This window comes from Molossus molossus, unplaced genomic scaffold (genome assembly GCF_014108415.1).
Source record: "Molossus molossus isolate mMolMol1 unplaced genomic scaffold, mMolMol1.p scaffold_m16_p_23, whole genome shotgun sequence".
NCBI classification, from domain to species: domain Eukaryota; kingdom Metazoa; phylum Chordata; class Mammalia; order Chiroptera; family Molossidae; genus Molossus; species Molossus molossus.
The window spans coordinates 12,383,632-12,408,770 of record NW_023425359.1 but is presented as its reverse complement, the minus strand read 5'-3'; the positions used below and the strand labels follow the sequence as shown (position 1 = coordinate 12,408,770).

The 25,139-nt window shown below is 53.5% G+C and overlaps 1 protein-coding gene across 1 annotated transcript in view; it reads right to left on the bottom strand.

Annotated features, from left to right (window-relative positions):
• Nucleotides 1–20,556: 20,556 nt before the first annotated feature.
• KIF26B (kinesin family member 26B) overlaps nt 20,557–25,139 on the bottom strand; it is a 385,389-nt gene continuing 380,806 nt past the window's right edge. The window contains exons 13-15 of the mRNA XM_036277591.1: nt 23,815–24,017; nt 23,275–23,425; nt 20,557–20,705 (exon numbers count right to left, since the gene is read on the bottom strand). Coding sequence (XP_036133484.1) covers nt 20,557–20,705; nt 23,275–23,425; nt 23,815–24,017 — 503 coding nt within the window. The remainder of the gene's footprint in view (nt 20,706–23,274; nt 23,426–23,814; nt 24,018–25,139) is intronic.

Genomic DNA, 25,139 nt, shown 5'->3' with positions numbered 1-25,139 from the left:
GGATGAGAACACATTTAAACCGAAAATGAACACGCTGGGCATAATTTATAGCCATGCCACATGAAGGCTAAGAGTGCCGGGGAGGAAGGCTGCCTGGGAAACCCGCTCACCCTGGGCCAGTTCCCCTAGCCAGGCAGAGGGTGGCCGCACCCCGATGGAGCCAGCCCGACAGCCACACGCAGGGCGAAAGAGGAGTTCCTTACCTGGAGCCCTCTGCTGAGTTAGGTCCTGCAAAGCTTTCTGGCCCACTCAGGCAGTGATGTTCCACTCACTGGTGTAGCCCACTGGCGTTCCACTGGAGAAGATCCTAGGCATTGTCTCTGGAGCACCGCGAACCCTGTAACAAGTGATCATTGGCAGAAGCTTCAGGAAAACACAGGAGCCTCCTTTTGCCTGAGGTCTGTAAGAGCTCAAAGCCGGTGAGATGGGCCAGCAGCACCCCTCCCCCAACGTGAGATGTATCCACATAACCTTTGTGAGATCAGGACGCTGCTGGTGCACAGCCAACCGGTATTCAAGACCATGCTGCCCTTTGTGGCTCATCCTTCCACTCTACTCCTCATGGAAACAGAGTCACCGACTTTCCCTTTCTCCTTTATCAAAGGAGTGAGCTCTGTCTATTCATCCCCTGAAATGCTTTTGAAAATTTCAACCGTTTTTATTCCTTATCCATTCCCAGGCTCTTTGCAGGCCCCCAGCACCTCACTCCTCAGCCTCTGTGAAGACCTCCTCACTGATCTTGCCTGCTGTCTCTCTCTTCCTGTTCTTCATCATAACTGCCAGCCATGTCCCCAAAACACCTATTCCATCATTTCCTCTTCCATCTCCCTGCTCAAAAACTTAAGTGGCTCCCCATGGCCACTCTACTCAAAGTTAATTCTTTAGACTGGCAGTGATGGTCTTGAACTACCGAATCTTATACTCAACTGATCCCATATGAGCCTCTCACTGTGCTGGACCAGCTGCCTTGTCTCCTGACTCATGCCCTCTTCTTTTCTTTATTTTAATCCTCACCCAAGGATTTTTTTTCCACTTGTCTTCAGATAGAGTGGGAGGGAGGGAGGGAGGGAGGGAGAGAGAGAGAAACATCGATGTGAGAGACACATCGACTGGTTGCCTCCCTCACGACCCTGACCAGGGCCGGGGACCAAACCACAACTGAGGTAGGTGCCCTTGATCGGAAACGAACCCACAACTCTTTGGTCTGCAGGCTGACACTCTAACCACTGAATCAAACCGCCCGGGTGCCCCCTTGATCTTTAGTTTTTATATATATTAGGGAGACTTTCCCTTTGTAATACTTAAAATCTCAGTCATTTTTTTTAAACCTGGCTTTAACTTGTTTTCCTGAGTTCCTTTGTATCACATTTTATTTATTTGTGTGTGTGTGTGTGTGTGTGTGTGTGTGTGTGTCTTTCTTTTGGGTACATGTCCCTAGCGGGAACCAAACCCGGGACTCTCTGGTCCACAGGCCCATGCTCCAACTGCTGAGCCAAACTGGCCAGGGCATGTATCATATTTTAAAAATTGTCTAAGAACTCTATTCCATTATCAACCAGGTCTGGCCGTAAAGTTAAGCATGGCCAACCTTTCGTATGGTTCTTGGTTCTTGACAGTTTGAGTTGAGTTGATATTTAAAAATTCAGTCTTCAACCATTCTGTGGTCTTCTTGTTTTCAGCCAACACCTTTCCTGGTCAATGTCCTTTACCGGGTGGAATGACTCAGATTTTAATCTTGAACTGTCTAGGTCCCTAGTGTTCTGACTTTTTGGGTTGCTTCATTAAACTAGACATACAACTACTGAGATGTGCTTCAGAGAATCCCGTGGCTTCAGATATGGTCCTCCTTCTTCCCATTATATGGCAGTAAGTTGGTATCGGGACCGACCAGCCCAACCACAGCAGGAGTCTGCTCCCTCTCCGGGGCATTCGGAAGCATGAAGAGCCCAACATGGCTGGATGGTAGTTCTAGTTTCGGTTGTGTGAGGGACCTACACACTGTTTTCTGTAGTGGCTGCGCCAGTCTGCACTCTCACCAGCAACGCCCAGGGCTTCCTTTTTCTGCACATCGTCTCGAACACTTGTTATTTGCTGACTTTTTGTAATAGCAATTCCGACTGGTGTGAGGTGGTATCTCAGTGTGGTTTTCATCTGTATGCTTCTAATGATTAGCCCCACAACCTTTTGTTTGGCCAGACTTGATAGCTAAACTGCCTTTAATATCTGGAAGCAGAATAAAAGTCCTTTGCTGGGACACGTATAGATTTAGGGTTAAAGCTTGCGGGGTTGTGCTGGGCTGACCAGTGTGAGCTGCCATGGGGACAGTCACTGGGGAAGGCTCCGCTCTGGGGCCTGCAGGCCCAGCTCAAGGCATGTAGGCGGAGCAGCCTCATCTGAACCCCTCATTGTCTCTGAGGCACCATGAAATGCACTTCAGCTACAATGACTCCTTCCTTTTTACTACTGGGGACAATTTGACATTCATTTCTAAGAGGTGCCATCTTTTAGCTCAATGTGCATCACGGGTCACATGATCTCAGATTACTAAGGTGACGCTTAGGACAATTTTATGGCAAATTGAGTCACAAATTACAGCCCCCGAAGGGGTCCGCATTAATAATGCTCTGTAACAGCACAGTGGGGGGCCTGGGTGCCAGGCTATGTGGCAATCAAATACAGTTACTAATGTAACATTTCAGCGAGGCCGAGAGGAATGCATTACTAAGACACATGCTCTGATCTTTCAAAAAAAGGAGTGCTCGCATCACCATGGACACCCCTGGATTACCCAGTAATGAAGACAGAATTATTTTTGCATGAATTGGGATTTCCCTGTAGCTAAGGAGCATGACCTGCTATGAGTGAATTGGAATTACTTTTCCTTTTTTTTTTTTTTTTTCCAGAGGATCAAACACCCTGATTGTTGCATTTCTCCTGCAGGCATTCTACTTCTTAGCTGTGGGAAACCAGTGCCTCTGGTATAAACGAGTCTGAGGAAGATTGACTAGGTAATTACACGCACCGCCCGTACAAGTAACAAGCATCATCTGCAGAAAACTTTGCTCTCCGAGAGGTAGCAGGGTTTGAGTGCACCTGTGTGGCAATGTGCTGCGTTTTTAAGATGCTGGCTAGTAAGGCAGGTTGTAGATTTCTTGCCTTTGGAGAATCTACCGCGGAAACCAGATATTGATATTCACACAGTTGGACGTGCGTGTGCCGTCATGAATGTGAAGTAATAACAAGGATTGGATCAGGAAATTGATTGTGCCCTGTCAAGAAACATTACCCGGGGATTTAGGTAGTTTTCTCATACATTAAATATTAGACAGTCACTGGAATCTTATGAGATTTGGGGGAATGTTGACTCATCACATTTCAAGGACATGTAAACACGATGCTCTGGGACTTCCCTCCATGGGTTAGTACTTTCTATATGTGGAGCATACCTTTTCAACCAGCCCAAAAGATGAAAGATTCTCCACTTCTTTGCTCTTCTGGTTTCCTGTAAAGGCTGCAGGTCCCCTGGTATGTGACGCTTGAACCCATTCACCCACTGAAAACATTTCTATCCTCTGCAAGGCTGGGTATTGGAGGAAACAGACGCTGTCGTGCACAGTCAAGAACTTACTGTCTAACAGTGAAGACTCATTTGAAATGAAAAACAATAATGTGTGATCAGTCACCCAGGACCTCACTCCTGGGTGCTCAAGACAAGGGATGGGCCTTCTAGACACTCTCTGTTGCCAATCCCCAGAAGACAGAGTATTAACTTGCAAGAGAAAGGAGATGGAAAAATGAAGAAATTGTATGGGCTGAATTTTGTCCCTTCCTTCCCAGCTTCATGTGTTAAAGTCCTAACCCCCACCTCCAGTACCTCAGAATGTGACTGTATTTGGAAAGAAAGCCTTGATAGAGCTGATTAAGTTAGGGTGGGCCCTAATTCCATCTGACTGATGTACTTACAGAAAGAGGGAAATTTTTAAAATCTTTATTGTTGAGAGTATTACAGATGTCCCCACTTTGTTTCCCCCATTGCCCACCTTCAGCCAGTTCCCTACCTGCCCCGGGCCTTTGCCACCCTGTCGTCTGTGTCCAGGGGCAGTGCATAGATGCATATACATTCTTTGGTTAATCTCTCCCCACCCCCTTCCCTCTGAGATTCATTAGTCTGTTCCATGTTTCCTTGCCTCTGGTTCTATTTTATTCATCAATTTATTTTGTTCATTAGATTCCACATATAAGTGAGATCATGAAGTTTAGCCACACAGAGCAACAACCATGTGAAGAGGCAGAAAAAAGGTGGCCACCTGCGAACCAAGGAGGGGAGCCCCAGAGGAAAACCAACCCCGCCGACACCCTGACTTTGGATTTCCAGCCTCCAGAACTGTAAGAACGTGCATTTCTGGTGTGTAATCTACCCAGTGTGGTATTTTGTTATTGCATTCCTAGCAAATGAATACATTAATCTTATTCCTATTAGGATTTTTTTTTTAAATCTCAAAATTCCAGAAAAGTTTTAGGTACAGGACAAAAAAAAATGTTTTTCCTGAACTCTAAGAGAGTAATTGCTGATGCGCCAGAAAGTTCCTGAGAGTTTTCTACAAAGAAGCCAAAGCTTCTAAGCGAGTTGGAGAGATTCCGTCTTAGAAAGACAAGGGGTTGTTGAGCGTTTCCGGAGGAGATGGAAATGCGGCGTGCCCTGGGGATGTGCTGGAGAGGACAAGACAGGAAGCTTCTGGTGTCCTGCCTACCGAAGGCTTCGTGACCTTGGAGAAATGACCTCCTCATCCACTGACAACTGGGCTAAATAAGTAACCTCTGAGTTGGCTTCCAATACAAGCATTTTGTGATTTTATGTCTGAGTGGCATTTTTTTTCCCACCATGAGACCCAAGGGCAAAAACTCTTCAGTCCTGCCCACCAGAGCCGAGTGCCCTGGCCAGTCACTGTCCCCCATGCTTGCCAGCCCGAGCTCTCCCACCGGCATCCAGCCTCAGTGCCTCCTGCGGGCCTCCTGCCCTCCAGCCAAGCTCCCGGGGTCCCGCCCTCTCCCGTGCTCCCGCTGTGTCTCTTCTGCTCCAAATGCCCTCTGTCTTTGTGCTGACTTGTTCATGCCCATAAGTGATGCTTGGGAAAGTCACTGTGTGCCCTCTAGCTGAACCTGTTTTGTAAAGAATTTAATCCACAGGACAGAGATCAAAATAACCTCAGTAAATTGGAATACCCCTAGAACCAAGAAATTGTTGGGAGCCGGCTGCGAGTCTGACAGAGTCCACGGAGCCTGGAGGTCTTGAGTCAGAGACTCGACCTCCCCCACAATCTCAAGGAATCAGGCTTGCGTTGTGTTTGTGCAGCTCGGGGCTAAGTGTGACCCAATGTACCTCGAAGTACCTGAAATACCTGGGTGTGCCTGTTATCCGAAAGGCAAACTAATTCTATACAGCGTTGTTGTAGCCCTGAGCATTATATCAAGAAGATTCTATTTTCTTATAACATTAAACTTTTGCTGTCAGGTATAAAAGGCAGTAATAAAGCATATGGGGCTGGTTCCGAAGACTCTGTCACAGGGGTGTTCGGGATCCGACGCCGGCCGGCTAATAAACGGCTATTTGTCCTTCAATTCTCTAGTGGTCTTTCTTTGACTGTCGCCCCACAGCATCTTCTCCCCGATGTCCCTGGAAACTTCCTGCTCCTTCTTCCTGATCTTTCCAAGCATTTCTTCCTCTTTGCTGCTTGGGCGCCTGTTCATTTCCCTGAAAACCGACCACACCAAAATAATTGCTTCTGTCTTTGTCTTTCTCCCCACAAAACTCCAAATCTCTGGAGGAAAAGCCTGGATTTCTTTTCCGTCTGTGGCCTCAGCTGCTGGCATCATGCCTGGCTCACAGCAGGTCCCGTGGGATCAGGTACCTTACGGACGTGGGCAGCCCTGGCTGGGGGCCCCGTTGGTTGGCGCGTCATCCCGTGCAGCGAGAGGTTTCGGGTTCGGTTCCCGGGCAGGGCACATACCTAGGTTGTGGGTTCGGTCCCCAGACTGGTGTGTACGGGAAGCAACCAATCAATGTTTCTCTCTTACATCGATGCTTCTCTCTCCCTCCCTCCCTCTCTTCCTTTCGCTCTCTCTAAAAACCAATAAAAATATATCCTGAAGTGAGGATTAAAGAAACAGTGTGGGCCAGACACAGTAGGGCTGGGTGGAGAATGATCCTGCCCTTAGGGAGTTCCCAGGCCAGGGGGGCGGGCGGGGGTTGGGGGTGGGGTGGGGGTAACAGCATAGGCAGTCACCAGGTCAGAGAGGGCGATCATTACTGTGACAGTGGGGAGCTTGAGGCGATAAGGAAGCTCATAGGAGGGCATCTCTCAAGATCGGAAAGCCGCCTGTTAGCTGGGCCTTCCGTTGCCCTGGGTGACGCACATTGCACTTGGCCAGCAGACCCTGCCTTGCAGAGGCTTGTGTCGAAGGAGTGTCCGCTCGACTACAAGCTCCAGAAGGCTTGGACCCCGTCTGCCGCTCTCACTGCTGTCTCCCCAGCTTCTGACACGTCTGACGCGCTGTGCTGGCCAATAAATATTTGTGCAATGAAGCAACCACCAAGTCCTCCATCCTGTGTTTTTCAAATGCCTTTCTCGCCTTCCCTCTCCCTTTCTGACTCGTCCTTGTCCAAAGGCGTGAGCTAATCCTTACCTCAGTGGGGGCGGGGCTGAAGATCAAAGACCGTCATAAATGTGCAGGCACTTAGGACACAGCTGTGTGAACCCGAGTCCCCACTGGCTGCTTCCCTCTGAAGGGGCGTGTGGGGTGAAGCTGTGCCACTGACCTGGTTGGGGTTCAGATGCCCTCAGGATCTGTTTGTGCTCCTGTCAATGCAAAAAGGACTTAGCATTCCCAATTTACCATTCTTTAGAAGTTCTGTGGGTTTTAATAAGGACCTTAGAGATTCCTTCCTTTGCAACTGGAGAATAATTCAGGGCAGTAATTAGGGTTCCCGCAGCCACTGCTCCTGGGGATGGTCCTAATGAGGGCTTTACTGGGCTTTTCTTTTTCCTTAGTGGACTCTCCGGAAGGGAGCGCTCGTTAGAGGACGGAGCGCCGGTCATGGTGGGAGGCAGCCTGCCTGAGCCGGGTTCTCCTTCAAGCGGAACCACGGGGAGAGGATGCTGGCTGATGCCGTGACCCGGTGTGCGGGGGTACGAGGCTGGGGGACTGGCATGCCCGGAGGTGGTCAGGAGCTGCACACAGGTACTTCCTGCCTGTCCGCAGGCTGGCTGTGCGCCAGTACTCACCGCGCACCCTCGGGGAAGGCGGAGCCCCTGCCCTCGGTTCCCCTGCGCTGAAAGTTCTCCAAGTGACCTGCTGTCGGAGCACAGCCATCTGGAGACGGGGTGAGATGGCCTCACGAGATGGTGCGAGCCGGGTTTGAGGGGCTCCTCCTCTGAGCCGTGCGCCCACGGACGGTCTGAGGTGCTGGCTCAGGCCCTCGCCTTCCTCGTAACAACCACGTGATCTGAGCAGACTGGGAGAAGGACGGAGGGGGTGGTCAGTGGTCATACTCGCCCCCCCGGCTCCCCAAACCCATCCCAGGGAGTGTGGGGCCCAGTTGGGAGCTGGGGGTATTGGTGAAGTCAGCTCAGGTTTTCTAGGGTCCAGAAGGAAACTCGTGGGGGCAGAAGCCCAGGGGCTGGGAGAGACCGTGATGAGGGTATGACGGGTCTCCTCTCAGCCTTTGACCCCTTCCTCACCCCCCAAGTCTCCTTTCCACTTCCTATCAGAAACCCAGGGCCCTGAAGTCCAGTGTGTCTTCTAGAACCGAATAGCTTCTCTCTCCCCCGCAGCTCCACGTGCCCGGGAATCGGCAGCCCGCGCTGTGGCCTCTGCCGCCATCACGTGGGTGACCGTGTGGGCAGCCGGCGGGGGCGCGCTCGCTGGGCCAGCCTGCACAGGGGGAGGCGCTGGCCCTGCGCCGGCGGCGGTGGATGTGAGGAGGGCCCAGTGGACTGGAGGAGCCCCTGGCTGGGGGTGTCGCTTAGCATGCCGACGCACAATGAGGTGTAATGAGCTAGAGGTTACTGCTAGGTGACATTACTCACCACGTTGGATGGAGCTGGTCTCCGCTGGTTTGCAGCTGCAGACCCGGTGTGTGTTGGGAGGGTGGCCTTCCTTCCGCGTGGACGGTTCCTGCAGCGCCCCCTGTAGACTGAGCCTTTTGTCACGGGCCCATCTCAGGCTTCTGCAGTCAGAACCCGAACCTGCCCCAGGGAGTGAGGCTGGCTAGCACGTACGGGACTTGGATCCCGAATCCACGCTCCAGAAGTCCCTACAATACGCACTTGAAATCTCATTAGCTAATTCTCACCAACAGGCCCACGAATGAGCAGCTAAGATACTTAGAAACCACTTTACCAAGAACAATAAGCGGAATTGAAGATGTGGTTGACTTGGAGAATACTGTGAGCTCCGCTGTCCTTGCCTGAGCTGGGTGTAGGGACCCAGCCAGCCTGGGAGGGCCGGTCCTGTTGGAGCGAAGCCCGGTCCACTGGGCCGTGTGTCCCCGGTGCTTCCTGAAGGACCGGCTGCTCCTGCCATCAGAGCCGGCTCCCGGTGCCCTCCATGCGAGGGTCTCCTCAGTGTCTGAGGACAGAGAGCAGGACTTCACGGAGCTCTCGTGACCAGGGTGAGCTTGTTGACAACGTTGAACATGTGCAGAATCCCACCTGAGACCTCTTCTCATCTGTCACACCACCTGGGAGCAGGTTTGGGGACAGGGGGACGTGCAGCCCCTCTACTTCGATGGGTGGGGCCACGCCGAGTCTGAACAGACAGACTGGACGAGGCGAGTTGCTGGTGCAGTCCGAGAGGTGGGCCCAGCAGTCGTCGTTGGTTCTAATTATTGAAACAAAGGTCTGTCCCTCCACCACCTTACACCTGGTGAGCACTTGGCGGAGTCTGACACACCTCTGCATACAGCGTCGTCTTCGTCCTCAGAACAAGCCCGGGACCCGGCATGACAGCTGAGGGCTTCGCCCTGCCCGCGGATGAGGCGTCTGAGCCCCGGGTGTTCGGCGACTCTCAAGTCCAGTGCAGGGAGCAGCCCTCCGGCCAGCACCCGGCCTCCGCGACTCCTCGGCCAAGAGTTCAGCTGCGTGACAGGATCCTCAGGGAAGCTCTCCCAGAACACACAAAAAATCCCCTTTCTGAAAGTGATCACCCAAACCCTCTGTACCTTAGCACTTTGTGCCCATTACTGTGCGAGACCCTGGGCACCATAAAGACAGCTTCCACCTCGGAAGACTTGCAGAATCCGCCGCCCTGCCGCTTCGGCCTCAGGATTATTTCGAGCTAAAGGCACTTGAAAACCAGCAGGTGCAAGAAGGGTGCTCTGACCTCTCCCTTTTCTTCCTGAAAACAGGGAGGCAGACTCCCTTGGGAAAGATGTCCTCCCTGTACCCGGACGAAATACACATTCTTGTCATCAGGATGGGAAGGGGAGGTCTAGAGAAATTTGTACCAACAGACCTTGTTGAAATAGCTCATCTTCCCTGTACACGTTAGTTGCTTTTCCACAATGGCCTCTCTTTGTTCAGCCTGGTATATAAAAACAGTTAGGTTTTGCCACTTCTTTGGGTCTTCATTTCCTTGAATGTCCCGTGTCATGTAAAAGTTATCTTACATAGATATATATGCTTTTCTCCTGTTAATCTGTCTTAAATCCACTAAATCCCCAGCCCCAGACGAAGACCCTAAGGTAGCGGAACTGGAGCTTGTCTCCCCCGCTCCTCCAGAAGCCTGGCATGTGGACAAAGACACTCCCACAGAGTGACACAGAGAACTGTCTGCTAAGAACTTGGAGCTGTCCTGCTTTGGAGCTCCGTGATATATATTTGTGGAATACAAAAATAAGTGAATCAATGAAGTAGGTTGGAGAGGAGATGACTCCATCTGGGGCCAGAGGGAAGGCTTCATCACTCAGGGTGGACGATTTGAAACCTGGCCCCTCTCGGTGCGCGGAAAATGCCTTCCGGCGTTCCATTCCTGTTACAGCTAGTTCACGTCTAGGAATTTGTCCTGAGGGACTTGTCAGAGAGGTGAAACAGAGATGTGTGTTCAACATGTTTATCAGAGTGTAAGTTTATCATAGCAAAACAGTGGAAAGGATTCGAAGGTCCCATCGCGGGGAATAAATGGCGCCTAAGTGAGGGTCCGTGCCCCGACGGAATGCTCCGCAGCCGTTAGGAGGCCACTGGGGGTGCTCGTGGACTGGCTGGGGGCGTCTGTGCGGCAGGACTGCTCTGGGGACGAGGGGGGTTCCCAAGGGTCTGTGCGGGATGATCGGAATTCGTAAGGAAACGGGTTTGTGTGTGTCAGTAAAGTAACAAGCAGTGCTCTCTGGAGTGAAATTAAAGGTCGTTTCTGTTTTCCATTTACAGCTTTTCAAAGGTCCAGTTAAAGGGGAAAAGGCCTTTTCCTTGCCAGGCCTTCAGGGCCCTGGATGTCCGTGGGTCTCCGTGGGCTGGCGGAAGACCTTCATTTTGTTTTCCTCTGAGCACATGCAGGTGATGTCACTCGTGTCTGGGCCAGGGCCCCTGGGAGGACAGCGGTGCACAGGACGGCTGATCGCGGGCAGTTTGACAATTTTAAATGAACAAACAGCACTGTTTACCCAGAGCACAGGGAGACCCCGAGCACTGGCAGCTTCCTCGGTGGCACCTGGGTCACCTCCCCTGCTGGAGGGGCCCGTGGCTCGGGAGAGACAGTCCACCCCTCCCTCCCTAAGCCTCTCAGCCACCTGGATGATTCTGGAACTCTTGGCAAATGCAGGAGGAGACTTCTGAGTGGCCCTGGGGACTGTGCTGGGATGGTGTGACCTAGGGCCTCCCCTGCTCCCCAGCAGATGGGTCTGCCTGGGGGCCTCCATGGGGAGCGAATTTTCATGGGGCGGGGAGTGACTTGCAGGGTGACCTCTACTTGCTCTCTCTCCCTCCCTCTCCTCTCCGTGTCCTCGCAGCCTCAAGAAGACTATTCTGAAGGTGAGGCCTGGCCATGGCCCCAATCAGAGGTAAAGGGATACAAGTTGGGGGTTGGTGGGAGAAGCTTTCACCCTACATTGAGGGAGAGTGTGTTTGCCTGTTCATACTGGGGTTTCTGTTTGCCAGCCTGTCTTGCCAACCTAACTGAGTTCTTTTTTGTTTTTTAATTTATCTTTATTGTTGCAAGTATTACAGATGTCCCCCTTTTCCTCCCATTGACCCTCTCCATCCCACTCCCCCGGCCTTCACTGCTCTATTATCTGTGTCCATGGGCTGTGCACATATGCATATAAGTTTTCTGGTTAATCTCTCCCTTCCCCCCCACCCCCTTCCCTCTGAGATTCATCAGTCTGTTCCCTGCTTCCATGTCTCTGGATCTATTTTGTTCATCAATTTATATTGTTCATTAGATTCTGCATATAAGTGAGATCATGTGATAGTCATCTTTCTCTGACTGGCTTGTTTCGCTTAGCATAATACTCTCCAGGTCCTTTCATGTCATCTCAAAGGGTAAGAGATCTTTCTTTCTTACAGCTGCATAGTACTCCATTGTGTATATGTACCACAGCTTTTTTATCCACTCATCTACTGTTGGATACTTGGGCTATTTCCAGATCTTAGCTATTGTAAATAGCGCTGCTATGAACATAGGGGTGCATATATTCTTTCTGATTGGTGTTTCAGGCTTCTTAGGGTATATTCCTAGAAGTGGGATCACTGGGTCAAATGGCAGTTCCATTTTTAATTTTCTGAGGAAACACCATAGTGGCTGCACCAGTCTGCATTCCTACCAGCAGTGCACTAGAGTCCCCTTTTTTCCACACCCTCCCCAGCACTTGTTGTTTGATGATTTGATGACAGGCATTCTGGTAGGTGTGAGGTGATACCTTATCATCTTTTTGATTTTCATCTCTCTGATGACAAATGACCTTGAGCATTTTTTTCACATGTCTCTTGGTCATATGTCCTCTTTGGAGAGGTGTCTACTTAGGTCCTCCACTCATTTTTAAATTGGATTGTTTGTCTTCCTTTTGTGAAGTTGTATGAGTTCTTTATATATTTTGGAAGCTAACCCCTTAGCAGATGTATCGTTGGCAAGTGTGTTTTCTACGTAGTGGGATCCCTGTTCATTTTGTCGATGGTTTGTTTTGCTGTGCAGAGCTTTTTATTTTGATTTAGTCCCATTTGTTTATTTTTTCCTTTGTTTCCCTTGCCCTAGGCAATGTATCAGTGAAAATTCTGCTACCTGAGATGTCTGATTTTGCTGCCCACGGTTTCTTCTAGGATTTTCATGGCCCCAATCAAAGGTAAAGGGGCACAAGTTGGGGGTTTGGGGGAAAGCCTTCACCCTAATTGAGGGAGAGTGTGTCTGCCTGTTCATAGCAGGTTTTCTGATTGCCAGCCAGTCTTGCCCACTCACTGGGGTTCTTGGAGCCCAGAGCCTGCTGTTCTTACTCCTCAGCAGTCAGCAGCGTCGGGGACAGAGCTCCGTGACTGCTTGTGGATACTGACTAGCAGTCCAGGGCTTGGGCACAACTCTGTGTCATCTTGTGGACAGAAAGATGCTTTGGGAGGCCTGAAGGCCAGGGCTGGTCAGCGGCTGGGAGGTGAAGGCTATGCATATAGTAAACCAAGGGCACGGTGCCCTCGCTCCACTGGGATTTAAGGACTTAATCCGACTGGACATTTGCCAATGCGGAGCCTCAGTCCTTTTGTTACGGGATCTGCAGTCCTGCCCAGGCTTCTTCTGTTCCCTCTTCTCCCAGATGTATCTATCCATGCAACTGGTATTGTTTGAGTACCCAGTATGTACCAGGCTCTGTTCTCGATGCTGGTGCTATAGAGGTCTGAGAGACGCCCATGGATGCTAGGCGCACCCAGCCCCTGACAGGCTGGTGTTTACACCTGTTCTCTGTAAGCTGGCGATGGTTTTCTAGCGGCGGTGCCTTCAGCTGCAAAGCAGGTGCACGCGTCAGACAGCCGGCCTGTGGGGGTCTGGGACACGTCTCTTCCGCAGGAGCAGGGCTCGTGCATCTGCTGCTGCTGGAGAACGGTGTCCCCTGCGGTGTTTATGTCCCCCCAGTCCCCAGGGGCCTCTGGAAGAGTGTGCCTGGTGGACACAGAGCCAGTGTCCTCCGGGAGGCAAAAGACAGGACGAAAAGGGGGAAAATAATATCAGTGACGATTTTGAGAGTTTTGTGGTTTAAGAGACAAATACAACTCGGATCATATGGTTGGACAGTTTCCCCCCAGGGAAGAGTGAGTGGTTAGAACCCACGCGAGTTGCCACCTGTATGTTCTCTCTCCCCTCAGGGGGGTGGCCCGGGTAGGCAGTACCTCCGCTGAATTTCCTTTGAAGGAATTATTTCTAGACAACCCTTATGGCTTCTTATGAACCTATGGCTTCTGCACAGTGGCCCAAAGGGAGCCCAGGAGGGCCTGGTCTGGGATTCGGGGAGAGGAAAGGCGGGGAGCCCAGGAGGGCCTGGTCTGGGATTGGGGAGAGGAAATGCGGGGAGCCCAGGAGTGCCTGGGCTGGGATTGGGGAGAGGAAATGCGGGGAGCCCAGGAGGGCCTGGGCTGGGATTGGGGAGAGGAAATGCGGGGAGCCCAGGAGGGCCTGGGCTGGGATTGGGGAGAGGAAATGCGGGGAGCCCAGGAGGGCCTGGGCTGGGCTTCGGGGAGAGGAAATGCGGGGAGCCCAGGAGGGGCGCATGTCAGGCCAGCTCAGCGGGAGGAAGGGAGGCAGAGCGGGGCCAGGGCACAAACTGTAGATTTGCTGGGAGTGGCCCGCTGTCCTCTCTCGGCTGTGGAGCTCAGCTGACTGGATGGATGTGGTATCAACAGCTTGGAAGGTGCCTCGTTGCTGCTCAGGGAAAAATACCTGTGGGAGACGGGAAGAGATTGTCCCTGAGGGTGGGGGGGGGTCCCCTAGGAGGCCTCTCCCCAGTTGATGTTTTTGCTCTCTCACCGGAGTGTACCCGTTACAGCTGAGATATGCACCGTGGTGACAGGCGCCATGTGCCCAGACCCCAGAGGTCTGCCTCTATTGGTGGGGCCCCAAAGCAATGGACTGAGGGGGTGTCACTAGGCCAACAAAAATCTCACCACATCAACACCAGGCTTCTTGACACGCTCCATGTGTGACCACCCAGCTGGCGCCTGCCTCTCAGGGACACAGCAACACCGGGGCTCTGTGACGGCACCCCCACCGCCACCCACCCCCGGTGGGCTGCTCAGCGTGCCGGAGGCCAGCCCCCAGTGGGAGCCGACGGGCCTCCTCGGGAAAGTCCCCAGGGGCTGGGAGGAAGGCCTGGCGGAGGCAGTGCTGCGAGACGCACCAGCCCCCGGCCCGCACAGAAAGATAAATCGGATAAAGAGGAATTCACGACTCTCGGGAGAACAACAGTGAACATTTAATGCCACCATCATTTGATTCTTTTTAAACACCAGATTCTTTTTGGACATTGTACAGCTCCTGTGGCAGCAAACAGTGTCTTCACACGGGAACGGCACATGGCTGGATGGACTCGTGTCACCAGCCCGTGGGAGCCATTGCTTCCTTGTCCAGACTGTTCTCCAGGCCGCCTGCATCTAGAACACGATCCGGCCGACTTCCCCCCCTGCAGCCCCACGTGAAGCCCAGACGCAGACCGGCCTGTCTGCAAGCAGGTGGGTGGCGCCTGCCCGTGGACACGGTAGCTGAATTTCTGACGTTAACAAATGACCTTTATTAAAAAGTTTTAACAGCAAACACTTGTAAGCTAAGAACTTAATGTTTAAAACGGCACCAATGTTTTATCCAGTTAAACAGTGACTTTCAAACAATGACATTAAATACTACCATTGAATTTTAAAACAGGATTTCATGAACTTTTTGTGAATGTTCTGTTTCTGACACAATAAATGCACTTGGGCAGACCTGGCCTCCAATTTTCAGATGGGCCCGTTTCTCCAGGGAAGCATTTCTCTATATACATACGGACATACATGACGAGAGCTGAAGGAACCACACAGATCCGTTAGCACAGTATCCTCCTTTTACAGTTCAGAAAGGTCCAGAGAAGTCAGGTCATCATCCAAAGCCACAGGACAAGGGTCAGAACCGGAATTGGAACTCGGGTCTCCTGTCCTGCGCGCCTCACCACGTCACATACCATCTGCACACATGCATCCCGATCTGCCCCCATGCACACACATCAGTACATAGGTGTGATCGGTGTTCACCTGTACACACACCTGGTGCAGCAACACCTCGCGGGAAGAGCCCAGGATGCGGGACTCGAGTCCCAGCTCCGCCAGAAAACGACTCTGCGAACCTGGGCCACGCTGTTGACATCAGTCTCTTCCCCTCTGAATGACCATCCCCAGCGCCTGCCGGAGCTCTGATGTCTTCGAAGCACCTCCCACCAGGTACGCCCCTTGCTCTCCACTGTCCCAGAGAGCAGTTTTGAGGACCCCAGCCTTCCACTGGGGAGGCCGAGGCTCCGCAAAGCAGAGCGACTTGTCCAAGGCTGCACAGCAAGTGAGGACAGCAGGCCTGTCGCCACACATGCTCACCCCCAGCGCGAGGCTTTCTCTCCCAGGTGTAGCTGCCCCTCAAATGAGCCGACCGGCCACAGCCCTGCCCTGCCTCTAGAGACCCAGCGAGGGGACAGGAAGCCTTAAGTATCACGGGTTGTAAGACTCGCTAAAGTGCTTTGGTTTCTCCAGAAAAACAAAACAAAACAAAACTGATACTACCTGTATCCAAGGTAAGTAACTCTAGTTGCTTTTCCAAACCGCCTGCAGGAGCACTGGGGTTGGGGAGACATTTTAGGAAAATAAAGGAACCTAATACTGTCTGCAATTTTTTTTTCCCAGATCTTAGCGCTGAACCAGCAGGCAGAGGTTGTCCCCCGACTCCCAGGTCCATGGAGGCTGAGCTCAAAGCCTGTGACCATCAAATTCGAAATGAAGGTACCGTTTCCCCTTCAGCTACCTCGCTATTGAAACAGCGCAGACCACTGGACCCTTGTCCCTGCTCTCCTGGTTTATTGTCTTTCCTCTCCTGGCCCATGTCTTGCTAGAGGGAGGGGAGAAAGCCACAGACCGACCCAACAAACTCACTCCCCAATGCATAGCACGTGGCAGCTGTTCCAACCGTGATGTGCAGTGAATGATCACGCACAAGCCATGCTGCACAGCAACGTCCTGAGTTTCCGAATGGCAGCGTCGTCATCAGCACAGTGGGCCGATGTGGGCGGTTGGACAGCAGGATGGAGGATGCCGAGAAGGAGCCCCTCGCGTTCCGAAGGTCGTTCCTGTGCCTGCACAAAGGGATGTGTGAACGCCCGTGTCTGCACACTCGTCGCACACACGGCTCTGTGCTGAGGAGTTGGTGATGCGCAGCACAGGTCTGCATCACCCCCAGCTCCGCTGTTACAGCGGCGTCTCCGGCTCTGAGTAGGGCCACCCTGAAGCAGAATGCGCTGGTGTAGGGGTGGCTGAACCCAGCTTCTGAGAATTTTCTAAACTTTCTTGAGAGGATGAGTTTGAGTTATAAGAACTTCTCCTGGATTGGAAGTATGTTTTGGTTCTAATAACCAAACGATAAGCAGTTTATAACAGGAAAAAAAAACACATTTGGTCAGGGAGATGGCGGAGTGGCACTACTTATGCGTTTTCTCCCACGGACGTCGATGGGTTTGCTGGACGAGGAGAGCCGGCACTGCACAGACAGACTGTCTCCACCCCTGTGCCCTGCCCGCCCATGCTTCAGACCCTGTGCTGGCTCGGTCTGTCCCTGGAGCTGCACCTGGCCCAGAGCGACGTGGGCAGGCGCAGGGACAGGGGGACAGTTTACCAGCACTGGCGGGTCACAAACAGGACTTGCAGTGTGTTCCTACCGGCCTAGTCCCAGGGTTTAGGACATCGACTTTAAAGGGGAGGAAATCTCTCAGTGTGTGCTCAGAGCAGGCCAGTGTCCCAGCAGGTAAGAGCCACCAGTAAATTCACGAATTCTTCTGGTCTCCGTGGGGCAAGAACTCATCTTTAGTCATTTCTCTTAAAATCCTTTTCAGAATAAGGAACTTAAACATTCACTACATCGTTACTGTGGAAGCGCCGGATCAGCGGTGGCTGATGACAGACAACCGCGTGGTGGCCGATGACAGCGCGTGTACAAGCAGGTTAGTCCACTCTGGGCCGCCTGGCCTGCGACCCCAAGGAGCCGGGGTGCTGAGGGGGAGCCAGCGAGAGGGCGGGGGCCCGAGGGAGCCCCAGAGGGTCTTGCACGTAGCAGCACCTGTGAGAAAAGCTGACGGGAACCAGAATTCGTGATCAGCATGAGAATCGAAGCCCAAAGAACAGCTTCTTGCCCAACTGAAGGGAAATCAGAACCGGCAGCTGGCGTACAACGTTGGTACCATTGCCCTGGATGGTGTGGGGCCAGGGCCTCCGTCGGGAACACCTTCTCCAAGCTTGAGGCTGATGGAGGACAACACACTGGGCCAGAGTCCTGCCCGCCGTGGTCCCCGCTGGGCCGTGCGGGCGGTGTTCCAGTCCCAGCCTCTGCCCCTCCCTGCGCCTGTGATCCCCACCTGCTCAGCATGAGCCTCTGACCTGCATTTACCTCTCAAGTGCCCGCGTTCGGAATAGCAATTAGAGATGAAACAGCAGGCGGGTTCTGATGTCAAAGCTGGGAGAGATGAATTCCCCGGACTGGAGGGGAATTCAAGGACAAGACATCAAAGGCGCGGCTCTCAGGTGGGGGCGGCGCCAGGACCGGCAGCCGAGCACACGCTGCGGCGTGAACCACGACATGGATTCGCTCCCAGAAGCAGGGTCTCGCCCTCCTGTTTTTGGATCCGAGTTTCGTTCTGCTGCTGAAGTTTCCACTTCACTCTCAACTATTTGGAGAAGGGGGCAGATTTGAGACAAGGAATTACGGCTTCCATGTGTACATGCTCATTTCACATCCTTTTTCTGGTCCTTTGATTCGTGAATAATGAGGTGGAGACGGGGTCTTCGCCACCCCCTCTGCCTTCTTGGGCTCTGTCACTAAAACCAAAAGGAGCCCTGGGCCTACCTCACACTGGCCACTGAAGGAGACTGACTTCTCCTGTCCCTGAGACGGCTGCAGGACAGCTGGCCAGACCGGCTTCCTCTGTGTGGACCCCGCCAGGTGGAGCCGGAACACGCGTGGCTCAGCGCGAAGCCGCGGGTTCTTCGCGTGGCTCATCAGGACTCGGTACGGTAACGTGTTTGCAGTTTACTTGGGTTTAAAAAGTAAAGAAAACACCAGAGTGGACAACGTCCACACAGTTCTCCTCCTGCACCACGCTGACGGCGTCCTGAGGTCCAGTTCCTGGTGCGGCCTGTGGGGACAGCCAGGCTGACTTGGGACGGTAGCTCCTGGTCTCAGCCAACCCTTCTGCTGCCTCATAAAGGTGCCGCGGGTGGGTGAGATCAGGTCTGGGCAGGCTGAGGCCACGGCCCCGGGAGAGCGTCTACCGAGGAGATGGACAGCTGGGGCCGGTCCCCTAGTTCCGTCCAGGAGAGGCCCTGCGGCCTGTCGCTGGCGGGCTAAGGACATCTGCCCAGCGAGAGACGTTGGGGCCGGGAGATGTGTCAGGGGCAGAACCAAGGCCACTGACTGCTAAGCAAGAGAATTGGTTTCTAACCGAGACCAGAAGACTCACCTTTGGCAACCCCCCGGTTAAAGGCTTCTCATGAAGCAGGACATTTCAAAGCAGCAGCCAGAAGGAAAACTCAACCCTTGGGGTCCACAAGCTTTCATGATGTTGAACAAGCTGGTTCACAAAAGTGCCGAGAGACCAGAGGTGTGACTGAGCCTTGGGTTAGGCCCTGCAGGATGGGGGAAGGCCAAAGAGATGGGGAGAGCCTGCTCCCCAAGGAGACAACATGCCTGGGAAACTGGAGGGAACGGTCCATCCCAGAGAAAACTTTCACCGCACAGAGCTAAGGGCCCTCTGTGTCCTGTCTGGCCAGGACAAGATCGGGCACCGTGACACAAGATTCCGGCTTCTCTGAGTCCCGCTGGGCCGCCCGTGTCTAGAGGTGAATCGAGAAGAATGTGGACGTTCCTTGGGGAACCCTGGCTGAGCAGTTGGTGAGTGGGGAACGTGGAAATGGGCTCGTGAGAGATGCTCTCTTGAGGGTAAAACCTGGGCACCTCCACCAGTGGGCAGGCTGCCCGGGCCAGGAGAGGGCCCCGCCCTGGGAGGCAGGAAGCTGCCCGCTGCTCCACAGCTGGTGTTGATTAGACAGTCGCCGCACCCCTCTGTGCCTCGGGTTTCCATCACTAGAACGGGTATACCACAACCTAAGGGAATGACGGCAGGGTGAACATCTTACTTTGAGAGAGGCTCAGAGTCCCTGGGAGCCAACACCGTGTGTCCATACGCACAGTGCTGTGCCCTGCCGGTGTGGTGACAGGAGCCCTTGCCTCTGGTGCCTGGGCCTTCCCAGGGAGGGAGGCTTTGGGACACGAGAGAACGGGACGTCTTATGCTAAGCAGCACTCGGGACAGCAAACGTGTACCCACATCCCTTCTTGCTCCAAAGCAACACGGGGGGCATCCCTCAGCGCACCCAAGCCCCGGAGGTCGGAACTGGACAGAATCCCTGCTCTAAGCAATTCACAGAATTAGAGAACAAAACCATGGCTCAAGCTGTCAATCCAGAGTCTTTGGAGTAAAAATGAATATGAAAAATGTCTGTAGGGCCTTGAAAACCCTGGTGAGGGAAACTACATGGACGACGTCCCACCCAAAGGACACCTGGGTCACAAAAGCCCCTTTTTCCTTAAAGACATAGCCTTTTGCCTCTCATATCCTCTCCACATCCACCTGCCCCAGGAGTCACCTTCAGACGCTGCCCGCCGACTGTGCCACCTGCCGCTCCAACCTTCTTTGGAAAAACACCAGCCTGTGCCCGAGACGTCTCCGTGCTCTGTTTGAGTGGCCTTACCAGGAGAACCGTGAGAGACAGTGAACATTTATTCATATGCAATACTGATCAGGAAACAGCTCTGCAAACAACCCACTTAGAAACAGCAAGTCAGAAAGGATAAAACACCGAGAGAAAACGAGCCATCAATACGCTTCAAAAATGTGCTCGATTTTCGTTGTTGCTCGCATCTTGACTAGCACCATCTGTACACAGGAAGGTATGAACATAAACGTTTGGAGAACAGTGAAGATTTGCAAGGCACTTAATCGGTCCTTCTGGGTAACGTCCCGTTGCTCCGCTTCAGCTTTCACCAGCAGCCCACGCCACCCCGCCCGCAGTTCTTATGTACAAACAAGTTCCAGTAAGTTCCTCAAAGTGCTTTTTCAGTCTCGCGGGGTTTCTACATCCCTCGGGCTTCTTCGTCTCCTCCTCCCACGGGTGTCCGCACCTCTCCTACAGAAAACAAAACTACTCAACGTCACTGCAGACTTGCCACCAACCTTCTCCTCATTCCGTGTCTCTGAGCGCCGCCTGCACGGGGACTGTGCTGGCTGCGGCCGGCCGGAGGGCGGCGCTCTTCACCGGCGCCGGGAGGTGATGTCGAAGCAGGTGATCATCATGAGGTGGGCCTTGCAGAAGTTCACGCGGCTCTCCAGGCGCTCCGTCACGCACTCGAGCGCTTCCAGGTACTCCAGGGAATCCAGCTCCCACACCTGCTCCAGGTCAACTGCGAAGGAGGAGAAGCCCATGGGAAGGTGGCCTGCATGGCGCCCCCTCCTGCCCACACTCTGCAGCTCTACCGAGGGCCCTCGTTCTGTCGGAGTGTTAGCTCCCTAACGTTTTGTTGAGACTATACTGAGGGATAAGGTGACATTCAAGGTCTACCCACCTCCCCAGCTGTCCCAGGATGTGAGACTCTACCGGCACTGCTAATTATGAAATAAGTCAGTCTCCCAGTGCAGGGGGCAGGGGTCTCACACTGACCGTGTAGCTGCCCCTCTAACAGGCAGAGAAACTCCGTCTCCTGGCATTTCCTGCTCTCGTTCCCATCCTCACTGGTCATTCAGCAAAGATTAGTCACACCCAGTAATAACTATTAATTATCAATAGTTATTGATTTCTATATCAATCATTCCGATTCATTGCACTCGGCAGAGAAGCTGAGTTTTGGGACCCAGCTGCTGTCCCTATGTTCAGACCCGTTTCCTTCAGTTCCTAAGCAGCAGTTATCCAGGGTCATGCCCTCCTGGCCCAGGTCCCAGCCCAGGGAGGACAGCGTTGAAGTCCAAGGCAGGAGACCTGCATCTGACCCCCAGGTGAGCAGCACCTGCCTGGGCTGGCGCACCTTCCTGACAAGTGATCCCAGCTGCTCTGCCTGCCGGGCGGAGCCGCCCAGCGGAACACAGCACAACGAGATAATGCGTGTGACTGTGGTTTGAGAGCTGCACCACGCTCCCGAGACAGAGGGTGGTCATCGAGGGAGGCGACCTGCCCAGGGTTACACGGTCACCGAGGGACCTGGACCCCAGCTGCACCGCCATGCCAGGACCACATCAGGCTCCATGACCGGTCCACCTTGAAAGTGGCACCAGAATTCAGAAGTAAAAATAAAATGGGAGCTAGCACATATGTTTCTATGTCAAAACCCTGCCCCCCACATCCAGGGAACAGTCAGCACGCAGCCGCCCTGAAGGTTTTTGGGGTCGTTTTGTTTTCTGTTCACCTTGAAGAAACAGCCTGTATCTCTCCTCCCCTGTGGCCTTCTCTCGGCTCCGAAGAGCGCGCTGACCCGCCACCAGCAAAGGCGAGCGGGAAGCCGTGCCCCCCGGAGCACCTGCAGCACGGACTGGTCAGCAAAGTGTGACTTTGAAAGATGAAGACAATCTTCCAGCCTGCCTTAGGCATCAACAGCTCCCAAAAAACATTTTAATGGAAACAGTAAAAACGAGGGGCACTGCTGAATGGGCGTCCTGGGGTTTGGAAGTACCTGGGAGTCGTGAGCTGCGGTCAGACTCCGGCTGCTGGCCCATCTGCCCCGTGCGAGCCTCGCGTGAAAACACCCGGGGGCGCACGTCTCTGTCCCGATTTCTAGCAGAGGACCTAACTCGGCTTCCCGCAAGCTGGAGCTCAGGGCCTGTCGACATCTATTTAGTTCAACTCGGAGATCATCATCATAGTAAAACTAATCTAAAAATAATTACCGAGCTCTCATCACGAGCTCAGCCGTGTAACGAGCGCTCGACCAACAATGACATGGACCCCTCACAACCCTGTGAACTAGGCACCGTTTCTGTCTCCCATTTTTCTGTTAAGAAAACCAAGGCTCAGCGAGGTTAAGCGTCTTGCCCAAGGTCCCACAGCTAGTATGTGGGCAAGCCAGCACAAACCGATCTGCATGCCTGTGGTCATGGCCAGCAGCGGTAGGCTGCTGCAGACCAGTACAATGCTACACCTCATTCTTATGGAAGAGAAGCCACTGGAAGACGGGGTCCTAAGTGGCAGGGCCCAGCTGGGAGGCTGACAAAGTCTGTCACTTTCTGCCTCACCCAATCTTCCCTGAACCGAAGCCCTACACTGTGCACCTGCCACCGGCCAGGGGACAGTCATGGGGGCGGAGAGCTAGCCAAGGTCGGACAGGAAAGGAATTCTAATGGCAGTAATCATCTTACTCCACATACTGCCTTCCTGCATTGGGTCCCAAATCAGTGTAATAGTTCAGGACCAGATTTGAGCTTTACTTGGTGGTAAATGGAATGGTTAGGAACAAATAAATAAGAGACAATTGAATCTGTCTTTCAAAGACAGATCTGTTATTAGACAGTTGCTGTCATCTGGGCTTGCTATTAAATGGAAATAACACTGAATGTTATTTTTTTTTTTTCACAGAAATGTTTTCCTTGCTCTCTGGATCCTCTGTGAGGCCTTCTGCCCTATTGAGAGCTCTATCAATTCTTGTCTATTCTGTGCACGGTGCGCGTCTGTGGCCCGGGAGCAGATCTGCAATGCAGCCTTCATGTGTGGGTGATCTTCCAGCACATGCAGGGGAAATCTCATTTGCAGGTGCTCTGGACTGAGACATGCAAGAAATAATCCCGCCAGAGCAGTCGTCGCTGCCCCCGCCAATGCCACTTGCCTCCAGAGAGGGGCTGCGCACTCGGCATGACTGTCTCCGTTTGATGGGCATCGGCGGCCCCTGGATTCAGTCACAGACACGGGCCGTGTCCGCCTCACCCTGCCTGGCTGTTTCACGGGCGACCCTAGTAGCCCCAGTGACGGAAATGAACCATGGGCCTTACATTCGCGGAGCCATTTGTTGGGGTCCAGCATCAGGTACTGTTTGGTCATCTCCAGCTCCTTCATCAGCCACTCGTACTTGGCTCGGACCTCGGAGATTCTCTGCTGACGATGCTCCAGAATCTTCAGTTTCGCATTGAAGCACATGACCTCCTGGCGGGCAGGGGAGGAGGCTACCGTCAGCGCAGATCCAGCCCATGCAGCCTCTCCTGGGGAGGACTGCTCATGGGTAGTCTGTGGGGAGGGACCTGGGAGATCCCCGTGACTTTCAGGCTTGGCAGAGCCAGCTCAGGCAACCCGGTTAAGGGTAGGGCCACCACAGGCACTTCTTAAATTTAGAAGGTAGCTGGTGTTCCCTCCCCCCAGCTTTCCCAGCCTCGGAGCCAGTTAGACGTGGAATTCTCCTAAGTCCTGTGCTGGGTTGGAGCCACGAGTTCCCACCTACACCCGGAGCCCACTGGGCAGTCTCCCTGGGTCTGCGACCCTCCTCTGCCCAGGGAGTGGGGGGGGGGGGGGCGCCGTGTGGGGAGGAGGTGGCTCACCTTGCTGTTGCCCCCTCGTCGCCGCTGCAGCCGCTCCACGTCATCAATTTCATAGACTTTAATCTCAAAGGGTTCCCCGAGGCCCCTCTGGGTGCTGCACAAGGGGCCGTCCACCCAGCGGACCCCGGCGCTGTTGGCGGGTTTCCTCGCAGGAGAGGGGGTGTCGAGGGACAGTGCAGGGATGAGCCTCCGTCTCTGAGAACCTAAAGGGGATTAAGCCCAAAGTTCATCTCTTTGAATTTCCATCTTTTAAACAGATTTTCTTTTGATGCACACGGTGGGTCACACCGGGCACCCGGAGTCTGTGGCAGAGCCGAGACTGCAACGCCCCAACCTGCCACCGCGCACCTCAGAATTCAATCCTCAGGCTCGACCTCCAGTTCCCACCCGTGACACACCGTGCTGAGGTGTGTGTGTAAGTGTGGCAGTGAGATTCAACTATGTTCACTTTAGGTCCTAGTGTTCGGATTGTAGTAACAGGAACCTCGGGGCACTGGGTGGAAAAGGTGAAGGAACCGAGAGGTCCAAATGGGCAATTACAGGATCGTCACAGGATGTCGAGTACGGCAGAGGGACTAGAGTCAGTAATATGGTAAAAACTATGTTCGGTGGCAGGTAGGCACTGAAATCTCGGAGATCACTTCGTACATTCTATAAATGTCTAACCCCTCTGTGGTACACCTGAAACTAGTACAAAACAATACTGAGGTGAACAGCATGAGTATCTTGGATTTTCTGAGAGTTTCTCGTTAGGTTACTGGTCAATCAGTTCCGTGAACGAACTGGTATCACCTAGTTCTTGCGCCATCCACTGAGGCCGTGCCCTCCTGGGTCCTGCAGAGGCACACTGTGAGCCTCGCTTAGGTGGACGGGGAGAGCGGAGGGCAGGGGCCAGCGCTGACTACAGGCCCTGGAGCTTCATGCTGTAAAGGAGTTCTCGAGGGGGAGACAGCGCCCTCATGTTGCCTGGAGGCCACAGGAAGCCAGGTGCCCACAAGCTGCACCATCACCGGGAGAGACTGGCCCCAGGGCTCAGGGCGGGTCCCACACAGACACGATTTCGGCTCTCGGCTCATGGAGGCGCCAGCTTTCTGCAGACCCAGCCTCGGCCAGTAACCACTTCCGGTTGCTGGAAGGTCAGGGGGAAGCAACTCGGCGGGGCAGTCGTGGGGCCCCGTGGACACAGCCTAGACCAGCCAGCTGCCGCCAGTGGGCCAGGAGTTCTCCTTTTCAACCGATCGCAGCCAGCACTCAGTCCAGACAGACAGAGGTCAAGTATGTAAAAGGGATTTCAGCTGATCTCTGTCAACATGGTTTTGCTGCAT